We start from the raw sequence: 17,080 nt of genomic DNA on the forward strand, positions 1-17,080 counted from the left end.
AAAGCATTGGCGACATATTTTTGGAGGCCTCAGACAGAGGCGCAACGCCTCACGCTCCAAGAGCACAAGAAGGCGAAGTTTATGGCCAGGAGCTCCTGACAATAAAACACGCCCGAATTCAAACTTGGGCGGAGGTACATTTTATAAATCATCAGAAGTGTATGCCTTCTCATGCCTGACCTAGCATTACAAATCCTGCGCTGGATGCCAATGGCCTGAACTCGTTTTGCAGAAAATTTCTCAGTGTGTGGCCGCCAGTATAGAGTAGAGCCGTATATTACTCCGAGATAGTTCACCGTCTGAAGTTGAGGAATTATGTTATTTCTAGAGACCAGGCAGATAATTACAGGAACAGAAACCGGAAATACTAACAATGCGCATTTCTTCACATTGAGGGACACATGAATTCTTCCTAACCAGTTGTCAAGAACATTGAGGTAATTTTGCAGGGTTCGAAAAAGAATGTGAATGTCACCTGCTGATGCAAAAAATGCAATATCGTCGGCGTACACATAAGTTTTCACGTTTGAATTCTGCAATTAAGCTTAGAAAAATGTTAAAAAGAACAGGTGAGAGAATTGATCCTTGCGGTATACCTCTTGTCTGTTGAAATCTCCATGAGGAACCACCATTTTGGCAGCAATAAAATTCTCTATTTTCCAAGAAAGCATAAATGCAGGCTACAAAAGAGGTCGGGAAGTTGAGGTCCTGTAATATGAGTAACAGAGTCGAGTGCTCCACCCTGTCGTATGCTTTACTGATATCCAAGGTGACAAGCGCTGCAGACAGTTTTCTATTGCATGCTTATTTAATACGATTTTCTAGGTCAGTATGAGCACACCAAATTGAACAACCCGGCCTGAAACCAATTTGACACGGATTCACGAGAGCATTTTTCGAAATGAATGACATGACACAGCTGAGAAGGACCCTTTCCACCAATTTCACAAGGTTTGATGTCAATGGAATAGGGCGTATGTTGTCTAAAGTTAAGCCCTCCTTTTTCTTTTTAAGCAACGGAACTATTTCAGCAAGACGCCACTCAGGAGGTATCCAAGGACCTTTAATGGAATGGTTAACTAGAGCCAACAGGTCTGCAGGAGATTCATTGAACAAAATTTTGATCATGGATGAACCGACCTTATCGGGTCCAGGAGCGGCTGGGGATAAGCGCAGAAATATTTGCGACAGCTCAGGCATAGAGACCTCAGTGAAATCACTTGAGGTGCATGCGAATATAGCAGGAGAAGGTATAGCAGATGTAAAGCAAAGCTCTAGGCTACACGCAATATCCTCTAAGGCCTGTGCGATGTCAGCAGCAGACTGAACGAGGGATTCAATGTTGACAGCCGGTGGAATCACCTTGTTGCGCCTCATGAAATTAAATAAAGCTCGTGTATTTTCTGATTATGAAAGAAAATCATAATGATTTGTATTATATCCCTCCTTTGCACGGGCGACAGTGCGCTTAAATGTTGCTGCAACATACTTATAATCCAACCAATTATTTGAGCATTGATTGATGAGAAGTTTCTTCCAAGCTGCTTTCCGTCGTCTATATGCAGGCGTGCACTCAACATTCCACCAATTGTTCGCGTTTGCACTCTAGGTTCCCTTAACCGAAAATTCATACTTTTGCCTTGCATGGTCCAGTACTGAACATAGATGTGTAGCCTTGCTTTTGGCTCACCGCAAGGGTCTGAAGTGATTTGGACATCTGATTTTATCGTGTCTTTAAAGCAATTGTAATTTATTAACGTGCGCTGATGTCGCTCAGGAAGAGTTAATTTACACGCAAACTTGAAACTAATCGGCAGATGATCACTGTTTGTTGCACAGTCAACAGGCGCCCAAGATGTAACAGAGACTCCTGGGGAATAAAAAGTTGAATCCAAAGCAGAGCGGCATCGACTCCGAAAAAACGTAGGCAGTCCGTAATTTTTACAGATCAAGTTGTTATCAGAAGCCCCAATCAAATAGTCTAGAACCAAATCTGTTGGTTTTAAACCCATGGCGTTAGTCCACGTAAGCCTTGTCGTCGTCTTCTCCTTCTTCTCTTTTTCGTCAATCATCTCTCTCCAACTCATCGATTGCTTCTTCATCTTAAGTCTTCTGTCAATCCACGTCGTCATCTTCACACCTCTTTACTTCATAATTTTAATTTAGACTCTGTTATACTTGACACGCTTCGTGCGTTGGGTACAACGCAAATAAAGCTTGAGGGCTCATACGCTGCGCGAGTAGGCTAATGTGCAGCTTTTGGCAAACGTAACCATGTCACCGAAGATAGGAGTGCGCCGCAAGAATGGCGCCCCATAAGCTCTGTGTATAGGGTGTTTAACCTAAGACTTTAGAGAATTTTTTTTTTAAATAGGCTTTTTCATTTGGAAGACCGCTTTTGCGGCATAGCATTGTGAGCGCCGCAGTACACCAGAATACAGCTAAGATGTGCGAATTACCAGGCTGGTTAGCCAATACTGAATAATGTACTTTTCAGCTTTTGCTGTCGGGTTCTATAATTATTCAGAGACATGCCCGCCTTTAGCGATATCCATGCTAGTTTTTAGAATTTCGAAAACGTGGTTACCGTCTGCGCCAATAATAATAATAATGGTTTTTTGGGAAAGGAAATGGCGCAGTATCAGCCTCACATATCGTTGGACACATGAATCGCGCCGTAAGAGAAGGGACAAAGGAGGGAATGAAGGAAAAAAGAAGTGCTGTAGTAGAGGGCTCCCGAATAATTTCGACCACCTGGGATCGTTAACGTCCACTGACACCGCACAGCACACGGGTGCCTTAGCGTTTTGCCTCCATAAAAACACGGCCGCCGCGGTCGGGTTCGTACACGGGACCACCGGATCAGTAGCCGAGTGCCTTACCACCGAGCAACCTCGGCGGTTTCCGTCTGCGCTCTGGCCGAGAAAATTTTGGATACATCGTGCCTAAACACATACGTTTTCGAGAAGCTTCCAGGCAGGGTAACCTCTCCAGTTTACGCAACTCATCGAAATAGCCAAAATTTGTTGGGCCACAGCGTGGACGGTAACGCGATTTTCGAAATTCTAAAAACAGAAAATAATGTTACTTACGATGGGCTACGCACCTCTCGATAATTAGAGCCTTATGATAATAGGTAAAAGTTAACCACTGAATATTAGTTAACCAACCTGCTTTTATGTACCTCTCAGCTGTATTCAATGTAGTAGACCACCAAAAAAAGTCTTCCTAAAAATGCCTCAAAAAGCTGTCTTATAACTCAAAATACATATCTTTAAAAAGTGTGTAAAGTCGTAGGTCGAGCACCTTGGACGTGTGAGGTGAGGACCACCCTTAAGGTGATCGCCAGACCACAATGTCTGGTGAGAGGACCGAATCCGGTCCGGCGGCGCCGTTCCGGCCAGCCGGCGGGTGCCGGATATATCATAATGCGTAGATGAGTGCGTCCGGCGAAGGTCTGGCGTGCCGCTCCGGCTGGAAGCGGCCGCCAATTACAGCGCGGAGAGCGCCAACGTCATGATGACTAAGGGTGCTTTTATCGGGGCCGGCCTGGAATGCCGGCTGCCGGCGCCTGAAAAATGCGCTCATATTGTTTGTTCACGTACGGCCGGTCTCTAGGGGCACGCGCGCTCTTTCATACGGCCTTCGCATTCGCCGCGGAAGCAATGCGAGTTTTCTCCGGGAGTTACGCCGCCTTCCGCCGCTAGAGGCGCGACGACCCCACCGCTCGCTCCTCGCCTGCATCTGCGGTGGGGAGTGGCTTTTGCCTGGTTTCGCGATGTAGCCCGCTGGTTCATGGTGAGCGCAACACCGAAATAAAACAAAATGCAGATGCTTAAGCTTCGTATCTGCAACAAAGTCAGTCCACATGTGCACAGATTCTTCGTCACAAACTTTGCTCGATGAAAACATTTAGAAAAGGGATCACTCTCCCATTCCTAAGAACTATGCCGAGCATTAGTGGTTTTAAATCCAGAAGGAAATACTCTCATCGTTTCCTCTCGTGCTGGGAATAACAGCGCGTAGACGAGGGACAAAGAAAGAAGACGGCAAGACCGGCGCTGTCTTGTCTTCTTCTTTCTTTGTCCCTCGTCTACGCGCTGTTATTCCCAGCAGTATGTACCAACTCGCTCAACTCTCCGTTTTATTTCCTCTTGTATAAATCATGGTCCGTGATTAAATGACAGGTTAATGCTAAGGGGAAGATAATGAAAACTCAGAGAACGAAAGTTTTGTGCTCATCCAATAAATATGTACTATATCGCGGAAAAAATTCTCTACGACGCTTGAGCCTTAAGTCCGTTAGCACGGTAGCTGGTGGCTTGAGGCCATACTTGAGTCATTGAACTGTCAAATAAATTGCAAGATTGCTGGGAGGTGTAAATAGTACTTAATTACGCCGATATCGCTTTTCGCACGTCCTGAATGAGATTTTCACCTTCATATACGTCACAACTTTCTTAAACGAGTTGCCTGTATCGACATCTCAAAAGAATGTTAATTACAAATGTGCGAGAAAGTGTCAAGAAGCATTGCAATGAATTGTTCTCTGCTCCATCCAATGGCCCACGGCCTTTCCACTTTTGTTGTCCAACAAGAGGCCACCAGATTTCTCTGGAATGACTGTAGCCTCGTGCAAGTCTCCCTTCATGTTCAAAATTGTTCTAAGCGCATTAGGCGTGTAATGATTCAAGTTCCTGGTCACGTTTAAATTTTGCAATGCCGAGAGCGACTGTCATTCTGACTTTCGTTGACCGAGAACTTGTTTTATAGCTGCGCCACAGAATTGCATGCTTTCTGTTTGAGGACACGTAACAGAACGTAACAGGAACGTAACAGAAGCAACCAGTGCAAGTTGCGTATGCTACCACAGGTATTGACGCGTACTGAGTATTGCAATTTCAGAAAGTATGTATGTCCAATGAGTGACTTCAGCTACATTAAAGAGCGCCAATTTTTTTGTTGTCCACGTATATTCAACCAGCGGCGTGTCCTGAAACTGCCTAAAATATTTGGTTTAAATATCATTGTAAAAGTCATCTGATCATGCACTTGAATGCTCAATGCCCTCTATTCTCTTATATTCAGGGACTTTTACTAACATGTAAGCGCTGCAAATGTTCATTTTTAGTTCCTTACATTGTAAGCTAAGCCAGCTGGTATAACGCGCATTGCTGTGAGGTTTAGCGGAGCTACGTTAAGTTGCCGAAAACTTCATTTCGTAGTGCTACTTTGTTTCCTGTATGACGTGAGGAAAGTTCATGCTCACGGGAGGTTTATCGAAAGCGATGACGAGGATACAGATATGCAGGAGAATAATGCAAAGCTGGTAGTCATCGCCTCTCAGATAAGTCTGCTCGCTCGTAAAGGCCGATTTTATTAAGACAGAGCGCAGTTCCTAACTTTGCTTTGCTGGCAGTTAGTTCATGCTTGCAGTTACTGTAAACAAGTGACTTAATTTTCGCGTTGTCATTGGGTAGGACGGGCGTTCTCGAGACGCCGCCAAAGTTAAAACGCCTTTCCAAGAGGAAATCTTGGACCTCGCGTGCTTGCAACATGCTCTGCTGCAGCAGCCAGGGTTGGGTTCCGTCTATAACTGTTCGTTCGCGAATGACATAACGTGTTTTCCTGTGTAGGACCATGAATTCTTGCTAATGTTGCTGTTGCGGAAACTTAAAGCAGCTGCACTTGAAATTTTAGTAGCTATAATTGCTCTGCAGAATCCTTTACTCCTTTGAAACTTGTCGTCCATGTATTACTTGCCGCATATCATTCTACACAATCATAAACAACCTGCCGGAAGACGAACTATAGAAGCTGAAAGCCTTGCTTTTTAGCCAAATATAAGGGTAGAACGTGTTGACGTCTGTGCTCGAAGCATACGTACGACCATGCACAGTCGATCTCAAGGAGAGAGCGCGCAAACGTTAATCCGTTGTTTCTGATTTCTCCCATGGCAAAGGCGCTGACTGCGCGGTCTTTGCGTAAAGCGTAAAGGGCACAATATAAAGGCTTGACGGTTACCACTGACGCGGGCCGAACTGGGAGCGAGCGCGCGTTTTATTTCGGAGTGAACTGCGGTCGCAGTGGCGGAGCGGTTAGGAGCGGTGGGGCAGTGGTGACCCCACCGAGGTGCGGCGGGAGGCGGAAACAGACCCCATTGCGAAGGCCGTAAGAAGAAAAGCGCGCGCTCCCCTGGAGACCGGCCGTGGTTCACGTTCATCACAAGCCCTGGGATAGAGGAATGCCACAAAAAGGTTATTTTTCACGGTCATTGGTTAATAGCGAGGCTGGTGGAAGTGATAACTGCGATACAAGCAGATTTCTTCCTCTAGCCACTTCGCTGTTGCTGCTCGCCTTGCGTCTGCTGGCTCCTAGGCTGAAGGCGGCCCGGAAATCGAGCATATCTTTATTTTATTATGAGACTGGGTTCACAATAAAGCGTTGGCGATAGTAATGCCTTTAAAATACAGCGCTGGCCGTTTCCGAAACGCCCTCAGCGGCGGCGTCGATGCGAAACTGCCGAGACTTAACGACGACTGGGGCAGTCAGGCAGCAGACAAGTTTGGCGCCCGCGGGAGGGGTCGTTGCCGAAAGCTCGGCTCTTGTGCAGGGCATGCTGTCGTTGCTAGAACATAGCTGGAAGTACTTGTGATTTCCTCCCTCCATAACTGCGACTCAAACAATTTTGCTGCCACAACAGCTTTGCAGCGGCCGCTGTCGCCGTAGCAGTGCGGCTTGCCTGGCGTTCGCGAGGTCCGCTACTCATACCGACCATATTTTAATTTTAATATGAGATAATGCTGCGAACAGTTTAAACGATATCACGACTACGCCGTTTATTTTAGCACAGGCGACTCACGAAGCTCCGTCCGGTGCAGCTTCGATGCGAAATAGGCTATAGGCCTAGCGACGGCCGGGGCAGCCATGCAGCAGCGCCGCTCGTTGCCCGACGACCCCGTGGGCGGCGCCTTTGCCGAAGCCTCGCTGCTTGCGCAGGCATGATTTGTCGCTACTCGAATATAGCAGTCTTTCTGATAGCAGTGCTATTTTGTCTTTTTTGGGCGGACGTGAAGCGTATACACCGAGGCAGTGCTGTGCGATGTCAAGCTCACACCGGCTGTGGGCGAGCTTAAGAGAAGCGGCGCGCCGGCGCTCACCGTTCCGTGGGTCCCTGCTTGAAGTTGGGTGGTGGTGAAAAGCATTTATTAACCTATATGTAAGAGAGGTGCTCGAGTAGAGGCCCCTAGTGGGTCTCCACCTTACAATAGAAGGCGGAGTCCCTCATTCCTGGACCATGTTTGTCATGAACGCTGCGCAGGTCCGCCGAGCCAGGGCCTGTTGGACCGATAGTTCTTGGCAGCCGAGTAAAGCCGCCTCCCAGTCCTCTCGGGTAGGGGATGGGGTGATGGGGGGGAGGGGAGAAGGATTTTGCCTGCATGCTCAAAGCATGTAAAAAATGTCGGCTGCCTCACCAAAGAATGAGCAGCGGCCGTCAAAAGAAAATTCAAAGTGCTTGAGAACCGCCGGAAAGCAGGGTGTTTGTAAAGAGCCTAAGAAGAGTTCGTTCGCCAGCTTTACCCAGTCCCTGCATAGGAACCGGTGTTCGGTACGATAGTGCTCATTAATGTCTTTAAAAGAAAGAAGAGGGCTGTGATCTGGGCTAAGGTCCTCCCAAGAAACGCCTGGTGTCCGGTAAGTGAGTGCGCGGGCTGCCTCTTGGGCGGCTTCGTTACCTGGCATGCCTTGGTGGCTGGGGACGCATATGATTGAGCGATGAGTTGGATCGCAGTCGCGAGTACTCTGGTGAAGAATTTGGTGAGCAAGTGGAGTGATCCAACCAAGCTTCAGGTAACAACAGGCTCCGCGAGAGTCTGTGAGGATGAATTTAGAGTCGGGATGGTAGGCTGCGAGGGCGATCGCTACCTCCTCCGCATGAGTTGAGGTGGGTGCTCTGAACGAGAGGCCGTCCAAATGTTTTACCTCCTTTATGACTGCAGCCGTGTACCATTCCACCCTGGAGTGGTAGGGACCTGCAATGTCGACGTAGAAGACGTGTTTCTTTGAGCCATAGTGGCGGTGCAGGGCATCCGCCCGCGCCTGGCGCCGGCCATTATGGTCCTCCTTGTTCCTCTTAGTCGGAAGGGGTCGAACGTTGAGTGTACGTCTCCACAGTTCGGGAGGTCAAATCCGTTCCATCGTATGGTGGTCATGTTTGATACGCAACCGGCCCAAGAGGCGGCGACCGGACACTGTTTTAGCGAGACGCGTGTATTGGATAACGATATGCGCCTCGCGAAGTTCCCGTTAGGTGTTCACCACCCCAAAAGCGAGCAGTCTCGCGTTATAAGTGGAGATAGGAATTTCGACGGCTCTCTTGAAAATTTTGCGGAGTACAAATTCCAAGCAATCTTCGTATTTCCGTAAGCGGAGGTAAGGAGTCGAGTACAGTACTCGACTAGTTACGAAGGCTTGGGCGAGCCGCACCGCATCCTTACTCCGCAATCCTCCTCGCCTGTTGGAAACGCGGCGAACCAATCGGCCCACCTGGCCGCCGACTTTGCGGAGTTTGGCAAGGGTCGTGTCTGCCTTGCGATGCTGATTAATGAAAACACAGAGTATTCGCAGCTCCTGCTCTGCAATGATGGGGCCGCTGGCGAGAGAGAGCTGGACGGAGATGTTTTATTTCGGAGAATGTCGAATTTTGCTCAAATTCCGACTTGGACGGAGAGCACTGGAGGCCGCAATACGTAGCATAGTGCTCTACTGCGCTCGCCGCTGCTTGCACGCATTCCTCCATCTGTCCTATGTTTCCCGTAGTAGCCCAGATGGTGATGTCATCGGCATACAGTGCATGCTGAATACCGCTGACACATGCCAGCTGTGCCGGGAGGTGCATCTTGGCAACAATAAAGAGAAGCGGGGACGACGCAGCGCCTTGTGGTGTGCCCAGCGTTTCCATCACAAACGGGCCGTGCTCGGTCTCTTGTATGCGTATGTAGGCCAAGCGGTCTGTAAGTAATGTTTGATGTAGTTGAATGTACGTGGACCGCAGTTGGCCTCGCTATGATGTTTTAATGTGACGCCGTGTTTAACTTTGTCAGACGCATCCTCCAGATCGAGCGCTAGGCCTCTCTTGTCATTGTGTGGGTGTTCTGTGGGTTCGAGAACCTCGCGATGAAGCTGTAAATGTATGTCTTCTGCGTACTTATGAAGTCGGAGGCCGAACATTGTGTCGACAAAGGTGTTCTTGCTCTCGAGATAATCCGAAAGGCGGTCACGGAGTATCGTTTCCATCTGTTTCACTACGCATGAAGTGAGGAAGATGGGCCGGAGGTTGTCTGTGTTTTCCGGTTCCCCCGCCTTCGGAGTAAAGTTTACCAATGATGTCGTCCAATCGGGTGGCAACGAAGTGTCCCCGGTCCAAATGGCGTTGATATATTAAAGCAGGGTTTAGTATGCCCGATCGGGAAGGTTTGCCAACTGTTTGTAACCTTATCCCGCCCGGGCGCCGTCCCCCGGCGCATTTTGGCAAGAACCGCGCGAAGGTCGTGAAGCTAGAAAAGCTGATCCAGTTCCGGATTATCGCTGCCTGCATACGAATAATCCTGCCCGCTGCGGATCTTCATCTTGACTGAGGTACTGTGAGCGTAAGACGTTCGATAGCTGCTCTGTGTTTCCTTGAAAATTGTGTATCGCGCGAGTGAGGTGTTTTTGGGTTTCCGAGCGTGTTTGTGTACGGTCTATGAGACTACTAAAGAGCCGCCAAGTGCTGCGGCTCGACATCTGTCTTGCTGCGCTGATGCATCTATCTACCCAGTTATTGTCAGCGAGCTGGGCAGCATACCCGGCAGCTTCCCGGTGAGGTTGGAGATGCGAGCGCGGAGCTTACAATTGTGTTTCGGCCGCCGGCATCTTTTATTGATGCTGCGGCGAGCTTCCCAGATGTGCATCAGGTGGTTATTCACGTCCGATGCACGCTCCGTAAGTGGGATCTGCTTTTCGTGTGAACGGAGTACTGGCATGAGTCCGTGTGCCCAAGTTGAGTAGTCTTGCTTCAAGAGAGAAGTTGCTTGCAGCGCCTGGCGGAAAGCATTTCAGTCGGGAAGTTTGGCTTGTGCAATGGGGCGATGTAACTGTCGATCGAGTGTAAATTACAGTGTTCAGTATCCAGTGGTCCCTACCGAGGGTGTCCTCAGTGTTGATCCACTCTGCGTGTCGGATGTTTTTCGTGAAGGTAAGGTCGGGGCAGGTGTCCCGAGTGACGGAATTCCCTACACGCGACGGGTGGGCAGGGTCGGTTAGAAGAGTGATGACCAGCGTAGATATAAGTTCCGCCAACTTACGACCACGCGGCTCTTCCTTGCGATAGCCCCACATTGGACACGGGGCGTTAAAATCGCCCACTATAATGAGGGGGCCACGACCCGCGATCCTTAGCGCTGCGCTAAATATGTTTGAAAAACTGTTGTTTTTAAGTTTTTGGGGGCGGTAGATATTCCGGATGTGTGCGGGACTACCAGTTCGCCGTAAAGGGAGGACAGAAACCATCACGTACGAATTTTCCAGATTTAGGTCGAGATTAACCTCCTGCGCTGTGTGGGCGTTATGGAATATATAGACAGGTGAACGGGTCTTGTTGAAAAGTGCTATAGCCCGAGAGCTTGACCGCATCCGCAGTTTCTTGCAACGCAAAGACTGCAGCGGGGTGTTCGAGGTTGTCAATGTACGGCCTTAAGTTGGCGCGTTTGGTCCTGTCTTTGAAACTCCGATAGTTCCACTGTACAAGGGAAAGAGCTTGCTGTGTTTGCCGGGGCCGGCGCCCTCTAGGGGGATGGTTGGGAGGGGACGGAGCCATGCTGATTTGAAGAGAGACTGCCTTGTAGAAGCGGAACAAATTCCGTCATCTGCAGGGGGAGCGGTTCCGGCTCCTCCTAGAGTTCGGTTAGATCAATGGGTCGGTTGAATCTTGATGAGCGGTTCGCGTCTTTGAGGGGTTCCATTCGAAAACCCGAGGGTTTGACTCTAGCCACGCCATAATGTTTGCTGTCACGGCGGCCGTAACTGTGGCCGTCACTGCCTTGAGCAGGTGGTCTTGAATTTGACCAAAATTGGATATTTGAGTTGTTAATTGGGCGAGGGCATTTTCGATGGCGCTGAAACGCTGGTCAGAGCTAGACGGTGTCGGGTCTGCCGGCAGTTCTTGCATCGGTTCGGGAGCTATCTGGGCAGTGTGCGAGGAGGACCGAACCGTTTTCAGCGCATGAATTTTGGCGTTGAGTTGAGCATTTTGTGCCCGGAGAGTCTCAAGCTCGCGGCGGAGGTCCGCGACGTCAGAGTTAAGAGGTGGGGGGGGGGGAGATTTGGTGCAGGAGAAGGTAGGGGAGGCGGAGGAGGCCAATCTCGGCTGCCTACCTTGGGCTGTGATGTCTTCAATGGCACACCAGGCGAAGGGCCCACGAGAGGTCGAAAATACCCGTTTTGGAATACGGGGCAACCTGGATCACGTGACGCCTTCTGATTAGTTGATCGTGGAGGCTTAGGGGCACGCCCGGGCAAGGCGCCCACCTTTGTCGTTTGTCCGATTGCGCCTTGCACTATCTTGTTGCTAGGCAGGGGACTATCAGAGAGGGGCCAGGACCCGGGCTCACTGCACTCTGGGGTTGTTTTCTATGACCGGTCGTGTTGTCCGGTTGTTGCAGCGGTCGGAATTTGGCTTTGCAGTCTTGCGAGCCCGTAAGATGGGCGTCACCGCAGACGATGCAGGAGGGATTGCACTCGTGGGACGCCATGTTGCCGCCTTCGAGGACTGCGACCGTTTGGCCGCAGTGTCTGCAGCGATTGTCTTCAGGATTCGGACATAATTCCACGCGGTGACCGATGGTGCCGTATCGGAAACACGCGGGAATAGTCCGCTTATATTCGCGCACCATAGTCACCGCACTCTTATAGCGCACGTAACGCGGTGAGGAGGGCAATCGTCGACTTCCCCAGCTTGCGGATGAAGGCTATCTTTCCCCGGCGTGGTGGAAGTTTCCTGCTCAAGGACCGTAATAATCCCCGTGCAGACTTCACCATTGACTTTGGTGTGGCCGACCATCGGAGTCGAGACATTGGAAGATTTAGGGGAAATTCGCGAGCAAGCGCGTTCGCCGCACTGACGTTTTTATTGGTGGCGATGATGATATTCTGGTCCCAGATGGGCCAGATACTAAGCGTGTCCACCGAAGAGGCCTTTACATAGGCTAAGAGCAAAGCACCACGCTCACCGTTCTGCAGGACCGTCTTCTGGGAGATCGTCTCTCTAGGCTTGATGACGATCGCGAAATCTTTTAGCGGAGTTGAGACATAGCGGTAGGCCGCCATTTCTTCGATACCACTGTTTGAGAGAGCTGAGGGTTGGAGCTTGCAGTATTCGGATGCACAGAAACAGCGGTCCTCACGGAGGGTCCGTTGACCGCCGAGGTGTTCAGGCGTTGCTGGCGTTTACGAAGTGCCACCAACGAGAAGAGATCTTCGTCTACTACCTCCTTAGTCGGAGTGGAAGTTTCACGCTGAGACAATGCGCCTGCGACGACTTATGTCCATGCTGAGCCCGCCGTGGCATCCGCGAAGAACGCTGGAGACTGGCTACTCGGCCTTCGGCCTAACTGGAACTTCCACAGGGTGAAAACATAAATGGGCGTAAAACGCCCAAAACTTGGTCCACTTGGTCGAGAGCGGCATCTTTGGCTGCCGGGAGATGTTATCCGTCTAGCAGAAGCAACATTTCCGCGTTCGTATGGAAATTTTCGGTAATCCGGACAGAATTTGCCGGAGCCGAAATCAGGCGCATCCGCTCGAGACGCGCTGCTGCAGCGTTCCTACCGGACGGCGCGCCGGATATGTGTGCCCTGTTTTAGGCTGACCGAGAAACTGTAGATTTCAGTGGTAGAGTAATGCCTCCAGTATACGGCTCACAATCAAATTCCGTTGTTTGATTACTTTTGGCACGGACAGCTCTTGTAGAGGTCAGAATACGGTTGCTTTTCCGTTAGAAGTCCTGACTATGGGTTGCTGTTATCAATGAAATTCGTTAGTTCGACTCTTCAATCGAAAGATCATAAAACAGTAGGACAATGCATCTTTATGCAGAAGAGCGCTTTTTACTAAGAGACCGGCTCGCCTCAACAGCACCGTAGGGAAGAGGGTGTAAAAGGGCGCAGGGATAATTTCGATCACGTGGGACCCGTATCTCATAGGGGATAGGTCCGCCTTATTCTGAATCTTCCTTTTCCTAAAAGCAAGGGGTTAAGGGTTCTCCCCACACAAGTCGTTCTCCCCAAGTGGCCAACCTATGTAAAATCCTGCCTAGGTTATATATGTTGCACAAAAGAAAGTGAAGTGGCGGTGTGTTCGCTGCTGGAGGGACTCCTGTGAGAGAAATACGCTGCTTCTTCCTCGTGTTGTACTCGAGTTTAGTGTCTCTATATAGCATATACAGCAACACTACACAACACGGGAGCTGAGAGCCGCCTCTTAAGAGCTGTTGTGAGGGCACGCAGGCGCCTGTACTCTCTGCTCGTTCTTCCCCCTCCTTGATTGGAAAGACTGGTTATCACAAAAGAGGAAGATTGCTCTGACATCTCGGTGGACACCTCAACTGCGCAGTAAGGGAAGGCAGAAGTGAAGGAAGGAAGAGATAAAGAGGTGCCATTCAAGAGTGCTCCAGAACCTTAAACCACCTAATTAATGAATTGGTCAACGTGGGGATCTTTAACAGTCACCGGCGTCACTCAGCACGCGTTCGCTGTTTGCGTTTCGCCTCGATTGAAACGCGGCTGCCGCAGCCGGATTCGGACCCGCGAACTCCACCTTAGCATCAGGGCGCTATAACCATGCACTGAGCCAGCGCGGCGAGTTTCTCGTTTGGGTCGCGGACGGAGGATAGCACGTCATGTGCACCGGACGACAGCGACTGTGCAAAACCGGGGGAACTCGGGTACAGATATCGTGATTGTGTGAAAAGTTTTCATTTGAAAGTCATATTACTTAGTTTATTAGTTCATGCGATACTTCTCTTTTCTGATGTCCTTACTATACAGGCATTACTGCGCCAATAAAAGGCATCTTTCCGCCACAGAAAACCGATTGTGAACAACTACTGTAGAATTCCGCTGCAAAGCTTTACTTTTGCACTTTCCCCGTGAATTTGTAAGGGCTGCCTCCAAATTGTTCCTGTCTGCTGTGCGTTCTGAGCTGAGTCATACCTTTGAAACATACCTGCGTTAAGCTTGTATTAGTCCCAGCTGTCTTGAATTTCGTGCTGTGGTCTATTTTTGCACTTAGACATCAAGCCGATTTCGCATTCGAGTGAAAGAATCCACTGCCTGAGTGTTTCAGTCACACAGTGCGACAGCATTCGCCCGTCATTTGGAGGTCCATGCAACAAGGCTGGCATTACATTTTCAGGGCGCGCAAGGGTAATGCTACGAGTTCACGGACAAAAAATCGAACGTCGTGTACGCAGGCAAAATCGTCTTCAAGAGCCATCTTAAATCGGAGATGAATCGGCAATGTGTGAGTTCATATATCACTGTTCTATATTTGATGAAATTTTCTTAATTGGACACTGAGGACAAAAAATTGCGTTTGTGGCTTTTAGAATGAGAGCTCTGCTCTCGAGAGAGAAATTGCTATTTCGATGTGCATCGGGCAATGACTTTCAATGCCTCACAGGTCAAACCGAACTTAACTCCGCGGTATTGTGCCGCTAACACTGATAGGATGACCACGGGATGATATGATTATGGCTATTGGGTACGCCACCTTCACCCTGACCTTTGATTTCAGACATTGGAGACCATGCTTAACAGCGGTTTCGCTCTTATAACAAGGTTCAAACCGCGTTCAACCCTAGCCATTTTTTCTGGCGACGCCGGCGCAGCGAGGCAGGCAGGCGCACCGAATTACATGGAGACGAAAGTAACGTGGGTTGAGCTACGGCATAGGATTCGTGCTCAAGTTCAGAATGAGTGGCACCCTCTAGCGAACGCAAAAGAAAGCAGGTGTGATCAGGATTGGCTATTGTCTCTCATTCGTACTCCCAGAAATCGCCCTGCCCACGAATACGTCAAAATAACGAGACGTCAAAGCCAGTCGGTTCGAAACACAAATGTTTCGTGGGTTTGGGCCCTGCGGTCGTATTCTGTTATGCTATAAAAGCCACTCTAGATTCCGAATCCGCTTAGAGTATTGCGTATAGGTGGCTGTTGTTCAGTCAACCGCTGCTGCTTTCAAGCGTCAGTGGGACGCAGCCGAACCGTCGGCTGTGATACGGTGAGAACCGGTCCCATATGATATGACATGTGAAGATTGCACTCTAGAGACCGATTACCTTTGTCATCATCATGGCTTTTGTCATTTCAGCGTACGTCTTTATTAATCTTAAGTACCACCATCTTAATCCACCACTGGACCTTGTTTTCTTCAATGCTTAGTACAGCCTTTTCCGAGATTACTAAGTAATTTTTTTGCCTACAGCTCGAAGATGAAATCAACATCCACCGAACCCTGCGCCACAAGCACGTCGTTCGCTTCCACAGCCACTTTGAGGATGCCAAGAACGTGTACATCATCTTGGAGCTTTGCACACGACAGGTGTGTTAACATTCCTGCTTTAAGTGGTATATATTTTCACTTAATTTCTTTGCGTTCATTCGAAAATGTGGCTAATATCATCAAAGTTCGTTTTCATTTCGTTTAATGGTGCTTAACTTCTCAAAACAACTGAGGCTGTAAGGGACGCTGTAGTGGAATAATTTCGGAATTATTTAGGTAACCTTGGATTCTCTAAATTTAACTGACTTCGCGCAATGCACGGGAATCTTGCATTGGCGCCACCATCGAAATGCGACCGCCGAGCACACTTTTGCGTAGGAGACGTTTTGTCTCTTACGCAACCGACGGCAATTTACAGTTATTTTTGAAGGCCTGATGAGAGGATATTTAAGGTTGTCTATGTTCCAAACTACTTCTATGAAATTAGCTTACGCGAATATGTGCTTGGTCATTTATTTGTTGCGGCAATTTTTGCGAGAATGGCCACATTGTGTTCTTGAATCAAACTTTAGGGCGCAGTCAAGAAATGAAAACTGCCTTCGTTGTTTTGAAAACTGTCATTTAATATTGTGTTGTGGACACTGTATTTTGTACAACGGAAAGCAATTACTTCAATCAAGCTTTCTTCAGACTGCCGTGATTTCAACAAATGTGCTGCATATGTGCCTAGCTAAATCCTGAGGGACCCCATTTTCTTTATCATGTTCTTAAGCGCGGCTAGCCTTCAAGGGTCTTCCCCAGGCTTCATTAGTACATTTATTCCGCGGGCTCTTGAGCAGCACAAGTGCCGTGAGACGCTGACGGAGCCAGAGGTGCGGCACCTCCTGCGCCAGCTGCTCCTCGCCTGCGAGTACCTGGTGCAGGAGCAGGTCATCCACCGAGACCTGAAGCCCGGAAACCTGCTCCTCACCGCAGGCTCGCAACTCAAGGTGGCCGACTTTGGACTCGCCACCTGCGTCTACTAACCGGGGCAACTCAAGAGGTCCATCTGCGGCACACCAACTACATGGCCCCCGAGACGCTGACCCAGAAGGGCTACAGCTACGAAGCGGACATCTGGGCCATCGGGTGCATCATGTGAGTCTCACCTGATTGCGCAGAACTGTTTGCAACTGGGTACTACGTTAATGCTTGCAACGACAGCTCGCAATACCTACCGTATATCGTATATCGTATATGTTTACCCGCCCGTAAATGTATTAAAGGGAGAGTATGCTTTTTGAAATGTGGATATAAAAACTGGCAAAACCTTGCCTGTCTTGCCTTGGGGTGACAATAACGAGGGAAGAAATCATGGCCATGGCATTTATATATGTATTCTGAGCTGGTGAAGGAAGTCGGGCTAGAGTTAACGGTGGTGATAAGTTGTTTTCAAATTTCGTAGTTCTGCTCGCAGTCGGGTTACGTCGAGTCAGATGGATGTGAATTTTACTAATGAATTAGGCGCAATATACAAATGGTTAATTTAATTACAGCAAAT

General features: G+C 49.2%; 1 protein-coding gene across 1 annotated transcript in view; it reads left to right on the top strand.

The window, feature by feature from the left end:
- LOC144109735 (serine/threonine-protein kinase PLK1-like) overlaps positions 1 to 16,565 on the top strand; it is a 78,926-nt gene extending 62,361 nt beyond the window's left edge. Inside the window, exons 2-3 of the mRNA XM_077642530.1 lie at positions 15,523 to 15,639; positions 16,380 to 16,565. Coding sequence (XP_077498656.1) covers positions 15,523 to 15,639; positions 16,380 to 16,565 — 303 coding nt within the window. The remainder of the gene's footprint in view (positions 1 to 15,522; positions 15,640 to 16,379) is intronic.
- Positions 16,566 to 17,080: the final 515 nt, after the last annotated feature.

Source organism: Amblyomma americanum, chromosome 11 (genome assembly GCF_052857255.1).
Source record: "Amblyomma americanum isolate KBUSLIRL-KWMA chromosome 11, ASM5285725v1, whole genome shotgun sequence".
NCBI lineage: Eukaryota > Metazoa > Arthropoda > Arachnida > Ixodida > Ixodidae > Amblyomma > Amblyomma americanum.